The sequence below is a fragment of the Oncorhynchus clarkii genome, chromosome 29, assembly GCF_045791955.1.
Source record: "Oncorhynchus clarkii lewisi isolate Uvic-CL-2024 chromosome 29, UVic_Ocla_1.0, whole genome shotgun sequence".
NCBI lineage: Eukaryota > Metazoa > Chordata > Actinopteri > Salmoniformes > Salmonidae > Oncorhynchus > Oncorhynchus clarkii.
The window spans coordinates 13,162,827-13,183,830 of record NC_092175.1 but is presented as its reverse complement, the minus strand read 5'-3'; the positions used below and the strand labels follow the sequence as shown (position 1 = coordinate 13,183,830).

The window sequence follows — 21,004 nt, the reverse complement described above, 5'->3', positions numbered from 1 at the left end:
AGTAAGAGGTTAAGGAACTGAAAGACTGTGTAAGTGAGAGACAGAGAAGAAAAGAGAGACATGTTTGACATGATTGAACTAGAGATTGCACCTGGGTAATGTATGTTGGGTGGGCAGCCGAGGGTGTATTGGTGTTTAGTAGTGGTGCCCTGTCTCCATACTCAGCTGTTCAGGGTGGGGCCATCTGTCTAACAGACACGGTCCAGTGTAGAGTGGGACAGATGGCAGCTGCTGTATTCTAAACACAGCATGTATAGGCACACACACACACACTAACACATATATACCAGTGTTTCCCATATATTCATTTAGCAGCAGAGGGACACATTTGTATTATTAATTTTATATAGAAGTTTTCATTGTAAAATAAATCCCCATGCAGTCTATGTAATTTAAATCATCCTCACTGTATGTCTAATCAATCACTGTATGTGTTTATTTAATGAAAATAACTCAAAATATATTTGTAATAATTATTTCCCTGAGCATCCTTTGGCCCTTGAAATGCTCAGTCGGATCATGTGGGGGTGTTAGGAAACACATTTTAAGATATTTACATACATAGCCCAGAGCCCAGTTCCGCGATAGTGATGGAACTTAAGCTTACGAGTGTTTTAACGATGCATCTGTCCTACAATGGTCAAAGATGTAGCATGCGTTTCCCAAAACACCACACAGAGAGAACATTCTCCAAGTGCATCGTTGAGACATAGTGTTGATACTGACAGGATCAAAATAAAGGCTGCACGGTTTTCAGATCAGATTTCTCAATTTAAATCATACCGTAACGTTAGAATTATTCCACAATGCTGATGACATATCAGCTCGTAGAAAGATATCACCTACGGCTGCAAACATTGAGGCGGCTTACCGCACTAAATCAAGACTTGGCACATTGTTGTTACACATCATGAAATATATTGAGGCAAGCATTACAGACAGAACCATGAAATACAGCCCCAGACCATTATTCCTCCTCCACGAAACGTTTCAGTTGGCACTACGCATTCGGGCAGGTTGCTTTCTCCTGGCATCCCGATGGACTGCCAGATGGTGAAGTGTGATTCATCACCCCAGAGAACGTTTCCACTGCTTCAGAGTCCAATGTCGGCGAGCTTCACATCACTCCAGCTGTCGCTTGACATTTCGCATGGTGATGTTAGGCTTGAGTGTGGCTACTCGGCCATAGAAACCCATTTCATGAAGCTCCCGAGGAACAGTTCTTGTGCTGATGTTGTTTCCAGAGGCAGTTTGGAACTCAGTAGTGAGTGTTGCAACCGAGGACAGAAGGTTTTTACACACTACGCACTCAGCGGTCCCATTCTGTGAGCTTGTGTGGCCTAACACTTGGTGGCTGAGACATTGTTGTTCCTAGACGTTTTCACTTCACAATAACAGCACTTACAGTTGACCGGGGTAGCTCTAGCAGGCCAGAAATTCGATGAACTGACTTGTTGGAAAGGTGGTATCCTATGATGGTGCCACGTTGAAAGTCATTGAGCTCTTCAGTAAGGCCATTCTACTGCCAAAGTTTGCTCAATTTTATACACCTGTCAGCAACGAGTGTGGCTGAAATAGCCGAATATACTAATTTGAAGGGGTGTTAACATACTTTTGTATATATAGTGTAACTAGAGTATTGCTTAAAAATGGAACAGTAGTAGGCCATGGAGCTGTCTAATTGTGCATCACTTTGTTGATGAACAGGAAACAATGCAACATACGATAAGAAGCTTTTAGCAATTTGATTAATCGTGCAAAAATAGCCAACTAAGCTAAAAAAGATGTACTTACCAATATTGGCTTCATTTGAAATAAATGTTATTCTCTTCTCCATACTGTCGTTTAGTAGTTCATGACATCCTCTTCCCGGGGCATGCGTGACAGAGATATTTGTTCTATTTTTCTGGAAATCCAAGGTTTCGTTACAGTTGTAGGGAGTGTAATACAGTTCTGATTGAGCTCTCGCTTTTGTAACAGTTTTGCTTCCATCCCTCTCCTAGCACCAGGGACCCTCTGCACACATCAACAACTGAAACCCTCGAAGCATCATTGCTCCACAAAAGCTGCAGCCCTTGCAGAGCAAGGGAAACAACTACTTCAAGTCTCAGAGCAAGTGAGGAAACCCATTGAAACTCTATCAGCGCGCACCCCACTCGCTAGCTAGCCATTTCACACCAGTTACACTTTGTGATGTTTGAAATTTTGACGACAACAGCTGTCAGTCACATACTGTAGCCTATCATGGGTAAACAGTCCCTGTAGGGAGATGCTATACCACAGATAGAACAATGAGACAGATATTTCACCGGACATATAAATATGAAGCATCTGGTTGGCATTTCCACTCACTACCCAATACGGTAGATAGAGGAAGCCCATTGCCCAGCAGTGGGATAAGATGGAATGAGATGGATTTTGACCGTCATTCTGATAATTTACTGGTAATGAAACATTTTTAGCTCAATACAGTTTCTGTTCCCAAAACTACAATCTGTTAAGAACAGAGTGAACAAAGTTTTGTAGACTTTACCCTTTGCCAAAGTTTCAAAACATTGCATTGTGTAGGAGTGCGAAAGGTGAATTGAGTTATTGCACATGCGCACTTCTGAGAATTCATAGGCGAGCGAGTAAACTTCCACTACCATCCGTTCTATTGGCCAACCAATTATTGGAAAATAAAATCGATGACCTAAGATCAAGACTTTCCTACCAACGGGACATTAAAAACTGTAATATCTTATGTTTCACCGAGTTGTGGCTGAACGACGACACGGATAATATAGAGCTGGCGGGATTTTCCACGCACCGGCAGGACAGAGAAGCTACGTCTGGTAAGACAAGGGGTGGGGGTGAGAGTGTATTTGTCAATAACAGCTGGTGTGCAATGTCAAATAATAAAGAAGTCTTGAGGTATAGCTCGTCTGAGGTAGAGTACCTTATGATAAGCTGTAGACCACACTATCTATATTATTCGTAGCCGTCTATTTACCACCACAAACCAATGCTAGCACTAAGACCGCACTCAACCAACTCTATAAGGTCATAAGCAAACAAGAAAATGCTAATCCAGAAGCAGCGCTCCAAGTGGTCGGGGTCTTTAATGCAGGCAAATTTAAATCACTTTTACCTCATTTCTACCAGCAACCAGAGGAAAACAAAAACTCTAGACCACCTTTACTCCACACACAGAGATGCATACAAAGATCTCCCCAGCCTTCCATTGGCAAATCTGACCATAATTCTATCCGCCTGATTCCTGCTTACAAGCAAAAACTAAAGCAGGAAGTGCCAGTGACTCGCTCAATATGGAAGTGGTCAGATGATGCGGATGCTACGCTGCAGGACTGTTTTGCTAGCACAGACTGGAATAGGTTCCGGGATTCATCCAATGGCATTGAGGATTATACCACCTCAGTCATCAATACAGTGCCTTGCGAAAGTATTTGGCCCCCTTGAACTTTGTGACCTTTTGCCACATTTCAGGCTTCAAACATAAAGATATGAAACTATTTTTTTGTGAAGAATCAACAACAAGTGGGACACAATCATGAAGTGGAACGACATGATTGGTATTGGATATTTCAAACTTTTTTAACAAAAAAACTTTTTTAACAAATCAAAAACTGAAAAATTGGGCGTGCAAAATTATTCAGCCCCCTTAAGTTAATACTTTGTAGCGCCACCTTTTGCTGCGATTACAGCTGTAAGTCGCTTGGGGTATGTCTCTATCAGTTTTGCACATCGAGAGACTGAAATGTTTTCCCATTCCTCCTTGCAAAACAGCTCGAGCTCAGTAAGGTTGGATGGAGAGCATTTGTGAACAGCAGTTTTCAGTTCTTTCCACAGATTCTCGATTGGATTCAGGTCTGGACTTTGACTTGGCCATTCTAACACCTGGATATGTTTATTTTTGAACCATTCCATTGTAGATTTTGCTTTATGTTTTGGATCATTGTCTTGTTGGAAGACAAATCTCCGTCCCAGTCTCAGGTCTTTTGCAGACTCCATCAGGTTTTCTTCCAGAATGGTCCTGTATTTGGCTCCATCCATCTTCCCATCAATTTTAACCATCTTCCCTGTCCCTGCTGAAGAAAAGCAGGCCCAAACCATGATGCTGCCACCACCATGTTTGACAGTGGGGATGGTTGTTCAGGGTGATGAGCTGTGTTGCTTTTACGCCAAGCATAACGTTTTGCATTGTTGCCAAAAAGTTCAATTTTGGTTTCATCTGACCAGAGCACCTTCTTCCACATGTTTGGTGTGTCTCCCAGGTGGCTTGTGGCAAACTTTAAACGACACTTTTTATGGATATCTTTAAGAAATGGCTTTCTTCTTGCCACTCTTCCATTAAGGCCAGATTTGTGCAATATACGACTGATTGTTGTCCTATGGACAGAGTCTCCCACCTCAGCTGTAGATCTCTGCAGTTCATCCAGAGTGATCATGGGCCTCTTGGCTGCATCTCTGATCAGTCTTCTCCTTGTATGAGCTGAAAGTTTAGAGGGACGGCCAGGTCTTGGTAGATTTGCAGTGGTCTGATACTCCTTCCATTTCAATATTATCGCTTGCACAGTGCTCCTTGGGATGTTTAAAGCTTGGGAAATCTTTTTGTATCCAAATCCGGCTTTAAACTTCTTCACAACAGTATCTCGGACCTGCCTGGTGTGTTCCTTGTTCTTCATGATGCTCTCTGCGCTTTTGACGGACCTCTGACACTATCACAGTGCAGGTGCATTTATACGGAGACTTGATTACACACAGGTGGATTGTATTTATCATCATTAGTCATTTAGGTCAACATTGGATCATTCAGAGATCCTCACTGAACTTCTGGAGAGAGTTTGCTGCACTGAAAGTAAAAGGGGCTGAATAATTTTGCACGCCCAATTTTTCAGTTTTTGATTTGTTAAAAAAGTTTGAAATATCCAATAAATGTCGTTCCACTTCATGATTGTGTCCCACTTGTTGTTGATTCTTCACAAAAAAAATACAGTTTTATATCTTTATGTTTGAAGCCTGAAAATTGGCAAAAGGTCGCAAAGTTCAAGGGGGCCGAATACTTTCGCAAGGCACTGTATGTGCATTGACGACGTCGTCCTCACAGTGACCATACGTATATATCCCAACCAGAAGCCATGGAATTCAGGCAACATCCGCATCGAGCTAAAGACTAGAGCTGCCGAACGCTTATAAGAAATCCCGCTAAGCCCTCAGATGAACCATCAAACAAGCAAAGAGTCAATACAGGACTAAGATCGGATCCTACTACACCGGCTCTGACGCTCGTCAGATGTGGCAGGGCTTGAAAACAATTACGCACTACAAAGGGAAACCTAGAACATTCACAAAATCCACGGGGCCAGACAGATTACCAGGACGTGTACTCAAAGCATGCACGCACAAAGTGGCAAGTGTCTTCACTGACATTTTCAATCTCTCCCTGACCGAGTCTGTAATACCCTACATGTTTCAAGCAGAAGCGAAGGTAACCTGCCTAAATAATTACCACTCCGCAGCATTCACGTCGGTAGCCATGAAGTGGTTTGAAAGGCTGGTCATGGCGCACGTCAACAGCATCCTCCCGGGTACCCTAGACCCACTCCGATTAGCATCCCATACCGCCCCAACAGATCCACAGATGATGCCATCTCAATCGCACTCCACACTGCCCTTTCCCACCTGGACAAGAGGAACACCTATTTGAGAATGTTGTTCATTGACTACAGCTCAGCGAAAATACCTCCCTCTGCAACTGGATCCTGGACTTCCTGATGGGCCACCCCAGGTGGTAAGGGTAGGCAACAACACACCTGCCATGCTGATCCTCAACACTGGGGCCCCTCAGGGGTGTGTACTTAGTCCCCTCCTGTACTCCCTGTTCACCCACGACTGCATGGCCAAACACAACTCCAACACCATCATTAAGTTTGCTGATGACACAACAGTGGAAGGCCTGATCACCGACAACGATGAGACAGCCTATTGGGAGGTGGTCAGAGACCTGGTAGTGTAGTGCCAGGACAACAACCTGTCCCTCAATGCGAGCAAGACAAAGGAGCTGATCATGAGCTACAGGAAAAGGCGGCCTGAACAGGCCCCCATTAACATCGACGGGGCTGTAGTGGAGCAGGTCGAGAGTTAAGTTCCTTGGTGTCCACATTACCAACAAACTATAATGGTCCAAACACACCAAGACAGTCATGAAGAGGGCACGACAACACCTTTTCTCCCTCACGAGGCTGAAAAGATTTGGCATAGGTCCCCAGATCCTCAAAAAGTTCTACAGCTGCACCATTGAGAGGTTCCTGACCAGTTGCATCACTGCCTGGTATGGCAACTGCTCTGCATTTGACCGTAAGGTGCTACAGAGGGTAGTGTGTATGGCCCAGTACATCACAAAGCTTCCTGCCATCAATGACATACAGTATACACTAGGTGTCAGAGAAAAGCCCCAAAAATGGTCAGAGACTCCAGTCACCCAAGTCATAGATTGTTTTCTCTGCTACCGCACAGCAAGTGGTACTGGAGCACCAAGTATAGGACTAAAAGGCTCCTTAACAGCTTCTACCCAAAGCCATAAGACTGCTGAACAATTAATCAAATGGTCACCGGACTATTTACATTGACTATTTACATACCCCCCCATCTATTTGTTTTGTACACCGCTGATACTCGCTGTTTATTATCTATGCATAGTCACTTCACCCCTACCTACCTGTACAAATTACCTCAACTAACCTGTACCCCTAACCTGTACCCCTGCGGTACAGATACCCCCTGTATATAGCCTCGTTATTGTTATTTTTTTGTGTTACTTTTTATTATTTTTTACTTTACTTTATTTGGTAAATATTTTCTTAACACTTTCTTGAACTGCACTGTTGGCTAAGGTAAGTAAGCATTTCACGGTAAGGTCTCATATGACAAATAAAGTTTTATTTTATTTGAACTGATTGACCAAACTCCAGCACAGTAGGTGGCAGCAAGCACCTTAAACTGACCACCATTATACCATAGAAGAAGAATCGAGTGGCGTTGTACAGATTCGGTTTAGTCAGTTCAGTTTAGTCATTCAGACATCCTAATGAGCCCTTCCCAGTTGAGTAGTTTATGGTTAAAAACTTGGAACATGGCATGGGAGTATTCAGAATAATTCTGTTTTTATCTGAGTAATTGTTGGGGGGTATCAAAAAAATGTTTGTACGTTAGATTGTAATGCCGTAGTTGTACATTTTCGGTGAAAATCCCTATGTCTGATATTGGCTACACTATCTAGCTACTTCGCTCTCCTTACTGCAGCAAGCTGGAGCGAGGGACACTGTCTGTGTTGTTTGTGTTGTCGGCATGCAGCGCAAAGATCTCAAATCAAATGTTATTCGTTACATGCTTCTTAAACAACAATGTAGAAAGAAAACAAAAATATATATTAATAAGAAATAGAAAGTGACACGAATAAATACACTTTTTGTATTCGACATGTAGGCGCAAGTCAGACAATTTTTATCCCCATAATGCTACACACCTACTTGACAAGTTATTCGCTCGAAAGCACACTATAGCAGGAACAGGTTTTAATTGGCTGATCTCTCAGGATATAACCATCTATCTAGCTCAAACCTTAGAACTTCCCTTCTACATTGTGGACTTCAAAGCTACACTCAGAGACGCAACATTGCGAGACTTCCCGGAACGCTTAAAAGAAACAGCCCAAACAGACCAGGCTGGGTTTTGAGAAGTGAAAAATTCTTACCTAGTTGTTAATTTTCTCAAAATCTAAAAGGCACAACCAATATTCGAGACAATGTCTTAAGTAGTTGAACATGTTATTACTCTAACCTCATGAAAGTGAAAAACTGACACACTTCGTAAATTTCGTCAAAAACAACTTTATATCGAAAGAGTGCCTTTGAGGTGACGGCCTGCACATGCGCAGTTCGGCGCGAGAGACCATTAGCCCCGTTGACGTGTTTCTACGCATGAGCATTGCTTGCCAAGGTCGCCATGACATAGCCTTCAAGTGTTATCAGCGATTTTTATTGGAGAAGCAGTTTCAGCCTATCTCCATGCTGTACGGTCTTTGGTGCAAGCAGAGGAAGTGTTTCAAGGCCCCCACCCCAGTCCTTTAGCCAGATAATAATTTCACCCCAAAACTTGACAGGTCCAATAGGCAAAAAAACAGACCAGCCCATTTGGCATTTGACCGAAATGCCAGCCCACCCATTTTCACATATATGTCAGAACGCCGAATCAATTGGTCTTCCCCAAAATATTATGGTTAATGTGATAGGTTATTTTTGCCATTTTAGCCACACATTGTGTTTTAATTTAAGGTTAGGCATAAGGTTAGCAGTGTGGGTAGTGTTCGGTTTAAAACAGAAATAGGCAGGGTTTATGATTTTGGATGTGTTAACTAGTGATGACCCTCTGCTGCCTCAATTTAGAGCCACACTTCATAGTTGTGTGATTAGCGCAGAATTCAAATTGATTAGCATGTCACTCAGTAAATCCACACCCTAAAATTCTAAACAGTCCCACTCTTACCACGCTCTATAGCGATTCAAGTCTGGGGACAGGTTAAACTGCAAAGGGCGGAAAGGGCTTATCAGGACGACTGACTGAAACAAATCCATTTGTCCCCACACAAGACTCTCAGCTGCGCGACATACGTCAACCATTTGGGCACGAGGCCTGTCTGTAGAGCCTCACCCATCTCGGGTGTGAGTGCGGGAGATACTGTAGATCCGCCTAGCTTTTTCCAGTTTGTGTGTATATACTGGTTACAATGTCCCTATACAGCATCTTTTCAACACATATGATCTGATCACCACAAAATACACCATGCTAGAAGTCTACTTTATTTTCCACAAAAGTGAGACATACTAGGCAATCTGGTCAAACACCTTTATTTGCCTTATAAACAGCATTCAGTATATTACAGTTTAGTAACTTTCAACAGACTAATCAAATTCATTATTTACAACTCATTTATAAAAAGATTATATATATTACAGTAAAGGGAATATACAGTGCCTTCAGAAAGTATTTACACCCCTTGACTTTTCCCACATTTTGTTGTGTTACAGTCTGAATTTTAAAATGATTAAATTTAGATTTTGTTTCACTGGCCTACACACAATGCCCCATAATGTCAAAGTGGAAAAATGTTTTTTGAAAATTTTACAAATGAAAAGTTGAATACTTATTGTCTTGAGTCAATAAGTATTCAAAACCTTTGTTATGGCAAGCCTAAATACATTCAGGAGTAAAAATGTGCCTAACAAATCACATAAGTTGCATGGACTCACTGTGTGCAATAAGTGTTTAACATGATTTTTGAATGACTACCTCTTCTCTGTACCACATGCATACAATTACCTGTAAGGTCCCTCAGTCAAGCAGTGAATTTCAAAGACAGATTCAACCACAAAGACCAGGGAGGTTTTCCAATGCACCACAAAGAAGGGCACCTATTGGTAGATGGCTATAAAAAAAAAACTATACAAAATAAAAAAAAACATTGAATAGCCCTTTGAGCATGGTGAAGTTATTAATTACACTTTGGATGGTGTATCAATACACCCAGTCACTACAAAATACAGGCATTCTTCCTAACTCAGCTGCAAGAGAGGTAGGAAACCACTCAGGGATTTCACCACGAGGACAATGGTGACTTTAAAACAGAGAGTTTAATGGCTGAGATAGGGGGAAAACAACTGAGGATGGAATAACAACATTGTAGTTACTCCACAATATGAACCTAACTGACAGAGTGAAAAGGAAGCCTGTAAAGACAAATATTCATCCTGTTTACGAGGCACTAAAGTAATACTGCAAAAAATGTGGCAAAGCAATTAAACTTTTTGTCCTGAACACAAAGTGTTATGTTTGGGGCAAATCCAATACAACACATTACATTACCGAGTACCACTCTCCATATTTTCAAGCATAGTGGTGGGTGGCTGCATCATGCTATGGGTATACTTGTAATCGTTAAGGACTGGGGAGTTTTTCAGGATAAAAAAAACAAACAGAATGGAGCTAAGCACAGACAAAACCCTAGAGGCAAACCTGGTTCAGTCTGCTTTTGACCAGACACTGGGAGAGGGCTCCCAGTGGGGCATTGTCCTGGTTCAATTCCAGGCTGTATCACAACCGGCCGTGATTGCGAGTCCCATAGGGCGGCACACAATTGGCCCAGCAAAGTTAGGGTTTGGGTAGGCCATCAATGTAAATATGAATGGTGTTCTTAACTTGCCTAGTTAAATACAAAAATAATTCACCTTTCAGCAGGACAATAACCTAAAACACAAAGCCAAATCTACACTGGAGTTGCTTACCAAGATGACATTGAATGTTCCTAAATGGCATCATTAAATCTAAATGAAAAAAAAAAAAATGTCAAGACCTGAAAGTGGTTGTCTAGCAATGAATTTAAAAAATTAAAAATATTAAAAAATAATAAAATGGACAAATGTTGCACAATCCAGGAGTGGAAAGCACTTACCCAGAAAGACTCACAGCTGTAATCATTACCAAATGTGCTTCTACAAAGTATTGCCTCTGGTGTGTTAATACTTATGTAAATGAGATATTTCATTTGCAAAAAAAATATTCATTATGGGGTATTGTGTGTAGATGGGTGAGAATTAGTATTTATTTTTTTGAATTCAGGATGTAACACAACAAAACGTGGAATAAGTCAAGGGGTATGAATACTTTCTGAAGGAAGAGTATAGACGGGATCAAATTCTGCTGCAATGTTCCCAGAGAAGCATGGCCGATGGCTTTGTTGCTTTACCACCTTATGATCAACACAATCACATTAAATTGTAATTTTCTAAAGCTATAAATCTAAATTAACATATTAAACAATGATATAAGGAAAAAGGGACTATGACATGGTGGAAAGGGGAGAAGTAACAACCTCTAAAAGAGACCTAATAACATTCTAAATCCTTTAATAGACCTACAACTACCAGTCCATGCCGGCTACCAAAATATGATATCACAGCAAATTCCTGGCCTTATTGTTGTATTTACAGTGTGGATTTCTGAACAGAAGTTAGTTATATCTCCATATCAAATCTTCCTGAAAAGATGTCAAGATAAAATGGCATTTTAACAAAGCATTCCATTGCTTTCATGTCTTACTGCATACTCTAGTAGATCTATATTGAAGTCATCCAAAAGCAACGTCTCAGTCCCAACATCTACCTTTTAAAGTAACACCACTAACTATGAATAACACACGTAAAGAAAAGCATTTGTTCCCATCTATGTGAATGGAAACTAGTAATCATTGAAATTTTGAAGAGTGGCATGACTTATTGCATAGTAAACATTTTCATTTTGGATTCCATCACTCAGCAGTCTGCAGCACAGCAATACATTACTCAGACCTTACAAAAGGCATAGGGAATCATCACACTATTGAAACAGAAGCATATAGCACTGAATGTGGTGTTATATTTCATTTGATGGCTTATTAGCCAGAACATTCTATGGGGAGAACATGAGAAACCAGGCTATAAATATGGCACTCTTGATCTCAAAGACAATATTTTACTTGTATACTGTATGTGGCCCATCAAATAAAGCTTTGGCAATTTGCTGGATTACCAGGTATTGTATTGAAAACAGACTTTTACAAAATTACCATATGTTTTGAGGCAAATCACAATGTGACCAATATGCTCAAATACTTATGTAGTCCCTTGAACTTTTATACCCTCTGTTAAAAATGTGCAATCTGTAGTGGTGAAATTCAATACGAGCAGATGATAAATGTTAATATAAAGTTCCAGTCAAAAGTTGACACCTACTCATTCCAGGGCTTTTCTTTATTTGTACTATTTTCTACATTGTAGAATAGCAGACATCAAAACTATGAAAAAACATATGGAATCATGTAGTAACCACAACAACAAAAAAAAGTGTTAAACCAAAGTATATTTTATATTTGAGATTCTTCAAAGTAGCCACCCTTTGCCTTGATGACAGCTTTGCACACTCTTGGCATTCTCTCAACCAGCTTCATGAGGAATGATTTTCCAACAGTCTTGAAGGAGTTCCCACATATGCTGAGCACTTGTTGGCTGCTTTTCCTTCACTCTGCGGTTCAACTCATCCCAAACCATCTCAATTGGGTTGAGGTCAGGTGATTGTGGAGGCCAGGTCATCTGATGCAGCACTACATCACTCTCCTTTTTGGTCAAATAGCCCTTACACAGCCTGGAAGTGTGTTTTGGGTCATTGTCCTGTTGAAAAATAAATGATCGTCCCACTACGCACAAACAAGATGAGATGGCGCGTCGCTGCAGAATGCTGCGGTAGCCATGCTGGTCAAGTGTGCCTTGAATTCTAAATAAATCAGTGTCGACAGAAAAGCACCCCCTACTCAATACTTCACAGCAGGAACCATACATGCGCAGATAATCTGTTCACCTACTCTTATTGGTGTCCTTTAGTAGTGGTGTCTTTGCAGCAATTCAACCACTCTCCTCTGAATAGTTGATGTTGAGATGTGTCTGATACATAAACTCTGAAGCATTTATTTGGGCTGCAATTTCTGAGGCTGGTAACTAATGAACTTATCCTCTGCAGCAGAGATTACTCTGGGTCTTCCTTTCCTGTGGCGGTCCTCAATGGAGCCAGTTTCATCATAGCACTTGATGGTTTTTGCAACTGCATTTTAAGAAACTTTCAACATTCTCAAAATTTTCCAGATTGACTGACCTTCATGTCTTAAAGTAATGATGGACTGTTGTTTCTCTTTGCTTATTTGAGCTGTTCTTGCCATAATATCGACATGGTCTTTTACCAAATAGGGCTATATTCTGTATACCACCCCTACCTTGTCACAACACAACTGATTGGCTCAAACGCAATAAGGAAAGAAATTCCACCAATTAACTTTTAACAAGGCATATCTGTGAATTGAAATGCATTCCAGGTGACTACCTCATGAAGTTGGTTGAGAGAATGCCAAGAGTGTGCAAAGCTGTCATCAAGGCAAAGGGTGACTATTTTGAAGAATCTCAAATTAAATATATTTTGATTTGTTTAACACTTTTTTGGTTACTACATGATTCCATGTGTTATTTCATAGTTGATGTCTGCACTATTATTATACAATGTAGAAAATAGTCAAAATAAAGAAAAACCCTTGAATGAGTAGGTGTGTCCAAACTTTTGGCTGGTACTGTAAATATACAACACACAGAGGATGTCAATACATAGTTATTTCAGTTTTAGGGATCCGTCCAAATTAAAACCACATAGTACATCCAACTATAGAGCACATACCGGCTCAGACAGTAGTATAGAACTCCCCCATAGTATTACCCTAGTGCCTATAACAGTGCAAGACTCTTCCTTACTTACCTGGCTTTCTAGAGAACATGTTCGCAAAGTTAGCGTATGCTGTATACATATAGGCCAGGGCAGAAGGGGTATCTGTGCAAAAAGAATAGTAGACTATCACAGAGTTAAAATGATCAGTCAGCCTGGGTTTATCTGTCCTTGGTGGTCAGCTTCTCAATCAAATCCTGTAGTGGGACCAGCTCTTTCCTTTCAATCAAGTTAAACTCCTGAAAAAGACAAAAAGAGAATACTTGGGTTAAAGCAGGCAATTGCTACAGATTGGTGGTGGATAAGGTGAGTTACCCCTGACCATTGCAAAGCACTTTGAGCATCTGGAAAAGCGCTATATAAACCCAATTCATCGTTATAAAGATAATATCTCAGTCCTACTTAAAGGGTCATGGCCTCCAGTTCTAGGTCGCATACTCTGAGGATAGCCTGGTTGCAACTTTGTTTGAGTCAACATCAAACGAGCTAGCTAAAGCAGATATGCTAGACTGGGAACCAGGTATTTACATCTTTATCTTTTAGCGTAGCCTTGCCAGCACTATACAATTACCCAGTCGTGTAAAGTACTTAAGTAGAAATATTTTAAAGTACTACTTAAGTCATTTTCTTGGGGTATCTGTACTTTACTATTCATATTTTTGATAACTTTTACTTCACTAATATTCCTAAAGAAATGAATGTACTTTTTACTCCATGCATTTTCCCTGACATCCGAAAGTACGTTACATTTTGAATGCTTAGCAGGACAGGAATATGGTCTAATTCACACACGTATCAAGAGAAGATCCCTGGTCATCCCTAATGCCTCTGATCTGGTAGACTCACTAAACACATGCCTCGTCTGTAAATTATGTCTGAGAGTTGGAGCGTGCCCGTGGCTATCCATAAAAATACAAAATTAACTTGAAAATGTGGGCGTCTGCTTTGCTTAATATAAAGGAATTTTAAATGATTTACACTTGTTATTTTGATACTTACGTGAATTATAGCAATTACATTTACTTTTGATACTTAAGTATATTTAAAACCAAATACTTTTACTCCAGTAGTATTTTACTGGGTGACTTCCACTTGAGTCATTTTCTATTAAGGTATCTTTACTTTTACTCAAATATGACAATTGGGTACTTTTTCCACCACTTCAATTACCAAGAAATTATAGGCCTATTTGTTCCTGTGACATTCATAGAGGTCGGTTTTAGTACTGAAATAGACTTGGGAACCAGGCTACATTGATAGTGGGCTCCAGTCCAGTACCTGAACGAAGAAGATGAAGTGTTTGAAGGAGGTGTTTAGGTGGGCCTCCTCCTGCAGCTGCATCACAGAGTCAAAGTGCTGGTGGTAGATGTGGGCGTAGACCCTGAACAGGCGCTTCAGGATGGTCTTCGCCACCGACATGAAGTTCCGCTTGAACGGGACACCTTGAGGGCAAAGACAAGGGTACAAAGTGTACAGATTAAACAGAGACGAGGTATTCAGATAAATTATGGTGTCACTTTACTACAAATGCAATGTGAAAGACATGGTTATGGAAAAACATGACAGATATGAACTCATACCTATCTTAGATGGGAAGAGTGTCTCGTCATCGAGCTGGTCCTGCACCCAGGTCATTAGGTAATCAATGTACTTGGGAGCTGAGCATTTGATCGGCTTTTTGATGTTGGTTCCATCTGCCCAATGATACTCATATCTACAGAAGAGAAGTTTCATGAATGGCAATTATCATTATGACATGACAAAAAGGCAAGCAAGCACATGCACGTACCTACACAACCACACCCACACTTACTTGGGCCCAGCAGACATGACAGGACAGCTCTCTTCAGTGCAGAAGTCTGTTATGGTACCATAGAGCATGTTGATCTGGTTGAAGAAATCTACAGCTGTGGAAATAAAGAAATAACAAGGACATGTGGCATCATGAGGGACATGTTAGCTGAGCTTCAGAGACTTTTATATCCTACAGACAACATTCATATTGAAGAAAATCAAAGTGCTAGTGTGTGATCTCAGATCTAATTAGTGTGTAGGCAGACATAAGGGGCACAAAGGCATTCTCACATTCCTCCACCCCTCCAGAGTCACCTCTCCCTATACACAGTCTACTGCAAATTAAATCTTGCTCAGGGTCCCCAAATAGCTAGACTCCCATGTATTCCTCTCAAACACACATTAAATCAAATACTGTCCCATCTAATACACACTGAAGTCAGTAAATGAGCAATGTTCTGAAAGTTCCACCTGTCAAACCATCCTCCCATTCTATATTGAAACATGAGGAACAACTACTCAGAAATTATTTTGTCATAGATTGAACTCTGTTTTAATGATGTTAGCGTAGCCTGGTTCTCCATTTGCTAATCTCACAGCAGAAACCTAACTAGTCGGTCCACTGAGTGACAGAGGTCATCTGTGTGTGTGTGTGTTTGTGTGTGTGAGAGAATGTGTTTGTGTGTGCCAGAGGATGTGAGATACCCGCCGGACGAGTCGTTGGTCTTGGTGGAAGACCAGAGACAAACAAAGCACCAACAGGAGTGGACGATGATCTGTTTAACAGTCAAAGTTGTTTTTTAGGCCTACTATGTTAGTGGTGTTTATTGAATAGAGAAGCAGACTTGTTCCTTACTGTTGACAGCCACCCACTCGTTCAAGTCTTCCCCATCAGGCAGCATGACAGCCATGCGTAAATTCCCACTGCCCAGTGTAGCCTCTGCATGTTTCAACAGCTCATACTGGTGAGATCCCTCTGGGATGTTCTTCTTGGGCTTGAAGGTCTTGGAAGACCGATTGCCACTGTGTGAGAAATTAGATGAGTTGGATCGTGTGTCTCTCATAAAGGGAAACAAGAGAAGTGAAGTAGGGAGTGATACAGTAGACTACTCATTTATTTGATTGAAATAAATTGTTATGGAACAGGAAAGAGTATATAATCTGATTTCAACAATAACAAAAGCTGACCGCACACCCTCTTAATAAATAGTAACAGCCAAAGTGCTCTCTTTGATACAGTCAGCTAACTAGCAAATGAGCTAACAATTTAGCTAGCTTTCATTCCAGTGTTTGACAAAGTTATGTAAACGGAAAAGAGACACTCCGACTGTAAAACGACTCCTCTTTTTAGCGAGCTAGATAGACATGGCCAGCTAATAACTAAGGCCTATGTACTTGCATCTTGCTAGTTAAATTAATGGCACAAAATTGCTAATGCTTTAAATACACAACAGAGGGAAATAGTACATTTGGGTAAGTAGCTACCTAGTTAACTAGCAATAGATACTATTTATAATAGCTAACCTTGGCTAGCTAGACTAACTAACGTTAGTTAATCTAGACATTGTAAATTAGCAATTTATACAAGGCAGCGCTCAGCTGACGTTATAGACCTAGCGCTAGTTAAATTACCAAACCAACCAACAGCTTAGCCAGTTACACTCACTGCAGACACTCAGCTAGCTAGCCTGGCTTGACATGTTGTTAGCCAGCTAGCTAGTTAACCTAAACTAGTTAACTGTGTGTTAGCTGAGCTAGCTAACGTTAACATATCCAACAACGGTGGAAATGGTAACATTAACTTGAAAAGGCAGGCACATTGAACAAGCACATCAAAATAATAAGAGGCAGAATACTCACAAAAGAAAGCTCATGTTTATCTTCTTTAAAGTTATACAATAGGAGCCTTCGCTAGGCCGTTGTGGAAAGAGATGAAGTCAAAACAAATGATTCCAGTCCAGTCAGTATCAGCACAGTGCCAGTGCCGTGGCTTGTCAAACTAGTCCAAATGTCACAGACTGCTTAAAGCGGCCCCTGGACTGAAACAAAACTTCGCCCTGCCATTAAAATGTAGCTTTGCATCAGCGAGCTCTGCAACATCTAGCTACCTAGCCACGGTAATACATTCGACCGCCCTAAACGTTTGCTTATCTGGTTGATTGAGTAACATTACTGTGAGATCTGGCAAACTGCACAGCAGACTTCTTTTACAGCTCTCTTCAACGATCCCTACTTGGAAATGAAATCTCGCGATAGAATCACATTAACGTTTTCTTAGTACTCTACTCGGACCAGCAGAGAGCAGTGTTGAATCAAAGTGAATTTAAATATGGTTAAATCGTTTTTCATTGGTAAAACTGGTGCTCTCAACTTTATGTTAGAATCACCGACAGTATTTAGCACTAGAACAAGTGATTCAATTCAGATAGGCCTTTATTAATCCTACTTTTGAAGCACATCTCCGGGAGTAGTTTTGGTCCATTGCCATCATGGGTTATACATATTTAAAAATGAAGGCGTTTACATATTTCAATAGGGACTCCTATTGGTCATATTTTTGCAACCCATTTACCAATCACAGTAGCTATCCTCAATTAATAGTATGTTAAATAATACACATTGGCTAATAAGCCAATTAAACGTTGTGACTGTTACCTCCCGTTTTAGTTATTGTGATGATGATTATTAGGTGAGAGTAGCTACAGTTTTTGGCTAAATTATCTAGCTATCTGCTCTGAGCGTGACTTGCTAGAAAGTTGGAAATAAATTGAGGCAAAAGTAACTGAACAAAACATGTTTTATTATCAGCTGAAACAATATGTTTCTCCTGTCTTCAATGAAAAGGTCATATTAAGTAACAAACACTACACCTGTCCAACCAGTAGAGGATGAGATGTTCATAATTAAAACCATTAATTTCTTCTTCTTCTTTTTCAGCAAGGTTTAACGACGGTTAGCATCGAATATTTTGCATTACCGCCCCAACCAACTAAACTAAACTATAGTATATATACATATATATATATATATATATATATATATATATATATATATATATATATATATATATATATATATATATATATATGCATTTGGAAAGTATTCAGACCCATTGACTTTTTAAACATTTTGTTACGTTACAGACTTATTATAAAATATATTAAATTAAATACACAATACCCCATAATTACAAAGCAAAAACAGGTTTTTATAAATTATTGCAAATGTATTTCTTAACAAAAAACATTTTGCTATGAGACTCAAAATTGAGCTCAGATGAATCCTGTTTCCATTGATCATCTTTGAGATGTTTCTACAACTTCATTGGAGTCCGTCCACCTGTGGTAAATTTAATTGATTGGACATGATTCGGAAATGCACACAACAGTCTATATAAGTTCCCACAGTTGACAGTGCATGTCAGAGTAAAAACAAAGCCATGAGGTCGAAGGAATTGTCCATAGAGCTCCAAGACAGCATTGTGTCGAGGAAGGGTACAAAATAAATTCTGCAGTATTGAAGGTCCCCAAGAACACAGTGGCCTCCATCATTCTTAAATGGAAGAAGTTTGGAACCACCAAGACTCTTCCTAGAGCTGGCCGCCAAACTGAACAATCGGGTGAGAAGGACCTTGGTCAGGTGACCAAGAACCCGATGGTCACTCTGACAGAGCTCCAGAGTTCCAGAACATTCCAGAAGGACAACCATCTCTGCAGAACTCCACCAATCAGGCCTTCATGGTAGAGTGACCAGACGGAAGCCACACCTCGGTAAAAGGCACATGACAGCCCGCTTGGAATTTGCCAAAAGGCACCTAATGGACTCTCAGACCATTTCTCTGGTCTGATGAAACCAAGATTGAACTCTTTGGCCTGAATGCCAAGCATCACGTCTGGAGGAAACCTGGCACCATCCCTACGGTGAAGCATGGTAGTGGCAGCATCATGCTCTGGGGCTGTTTTCCAGCGGCAGGGACTGGGAGACTAGTCAGGATCAAGGCAAAGATGAACGGAGCAAAGTACAGAGAGATCCTTGATGAAAACCTGCTCCAGAGCGCTCAGGACCTCAGACTGGGGGTCGAAGGTTCATCTTCCAATGGGACAATGACACTAAGCACTGTCATGATGTGGCCCTTTCTGGGCGTAGATCTACTTTTGAGAATGTAGGAATGGTCTGTGGATGCTTAAGGGGCAGTTATGATAAGTGTGTTTCATTTGGTGATCTCATGGAGGACAGGAAACACACATAACGGTTTCCCTTGAAGTGTACATTTACCAGCTGTCAGGTTTACATCTAAATATTGTGAAAAGTATGTGATTAAACATGAAACTATTTGTGAAAAGATGTAATGTGATATTAATCTTCTAAATGAGAGCATGGATTTTCATACAAAGATTGACTAGTCAGTGGCCACGCCCCGTGAGCCCAGACATCACATTAGGCATCATGGACCGCCCTTTTCTACTGAAACGTATAAAACCCACTCCTGATGAAATTCACACCAGACCACGCAAACCCCGATGTAAGCTAAGGTTGCAAATGGTTGAATTTCTAAGACCAAAACATGCCGGGTGACGCTGGTGTGTGAAGTGGATTAAACTACGACTCTACCAAAGGACAAGATTATACCACGTGGAGCATTGGCTACACGACTGGAAATGGTTCATCTCTGAGACTATCAATTCACTACAGAATAAGTGAGAAATTCTAGATGACACGAATTACTTGTCTGCAGCTAGAAATTCCGTAAATTTAGGATGAGAATACAGACAAACGCCGAAACATCTAATCTATGAGAACATTTCCCGAATGGTACTCTGAAGTATTCATTCTAACAACCACAAAAGACTTTGATCTTCGGGGAAATGCAACCAGAGAGACTGATGAACTCTCCAGCAGGCGGACCGGATTCCAACAGAGAGGACAGCAACGACATAAATATGAATTGCATATTCTTTTCGAATGAGCGGTCATTCATGTTTTTTTATTTATACCTTTATTTAACTAGGCAAGTCAGTTAAGAACAAATTCTTATTTTCAATGACAGCCTAGGAACAGTGGGTTAACTGCCTGTTCAGGGGCAGTCGTTGCTGTCCTCTCTGTTGGAATCTGGTCCACCTGCTGGAGAGTTCATCAGTCTCTCTGGTTGCATTTCCCTGAAGATCAAAGTGTTTTGTGGTTGTTAGAATGAATACTTCAGAGTACCATTCGGGAAATGTTCTCATAGATTAGATGTTTCGGCATTTGTCTGTATTCTCATCCTAAATTGTACCTTGTCAGCTCAGGGGTTTGAACTTGCAACCTTCCGGTTACTAGTCCAACGCTCTAACCACTAGGCTACCCTGCCGCCCCATAAATTATTAGCAATTCTGTGAGTGTAGTAATCCTCTATGAGTTTCCCACTCTTTATCGGTCCACAACCAATCCACCATATATATATATATTTTTTTTTCTTTGTATCATTGTTAGCAACCCAATGTATAATATCTACTGTGTGTTTTCATGTATTTCTGTGATTTGAGTTAGTAAATAAATAGTTAAGCCAATTCTTATATTGCTGATTCATAATTTAATTTAGGGTTCGTGCTAGGGTTCATGCAGATAACCAATAATTTTACGACGTTCAGATGAGACTGATAGAAGGTAAATTATAATGAATAATTGACTGCTATTGATATGAAAGATCTTCAGATCTTTAAGAGTGGATTCGGGAGAAAGTCACTCTATATAAACGAATGCTTCCGTGGTGCCATGGATTCCTAATGAGTTAGTTATTGCCTGATTAATTTAATCAAATAATTAAACGTTAGGTAATCGATTTGATAAAATAGCATGTCTCATTAAGGATACTAGAGAA

At 40.5% G+C, this 21,004-nt stretch overlaps 1 protein-coding gene across 1 annotated transcript; it reads right to left on the bottom strand.

The window, feature by feature from the left end:
* Positions 1-8,890: 8,890 nt before the first annotated feature.
* LOC139387965 (MOB kinase activator 1B-like) lies at positions 8,891-17,323 on the bottom strand. Its single transcript, XM_071134400.1, has 6 exons — positions 17,008-17,323; positions 16,004-16,170; positions 15,167-15,260; positions 14,934-15,067; positions 14,632-14,795; positions 8,891-13,592 (listed from the first exon to the last, which is right to left on the bottom strand). The coding sequence occupies exons 1-6, from the start codon at positions 17,019-17,021 to the stop codon at positions 13,515-13,517; spliced, it is 651 nt and encodes a 216-aa protein (XP_070990501.1). The 5' UTR covers positions 17,022-17,323; the 3' UTR covers positions 8,891-13,514.
* Between the last annotated feature and the right edge of the window lie 3,681 nt (positions 17,324-21,004).

What these genes read in the sequence shown, in the direction of transcription:
- LOC139387965 (XM_071134400.1), bottom strand. An exon ending in ACTCTTCCCATCTAAGATAG is followed by an intron (nt 14,796 to 14,933) that starts GTATGAGTTCAT and finishes TTTGCCCTCAAG; the next exon opens with GTGTCCCGTTCAAGCGGAAC. An exon ending in ACTTCATCTTCTTCGTTCAG is followed by an intron (nt 13,593 to 14,631) that starts GTACTGGACTGG and finishes TGTCTTTTTCAG; the next exon opens with GAGTTTAACTTGATTGAAAG.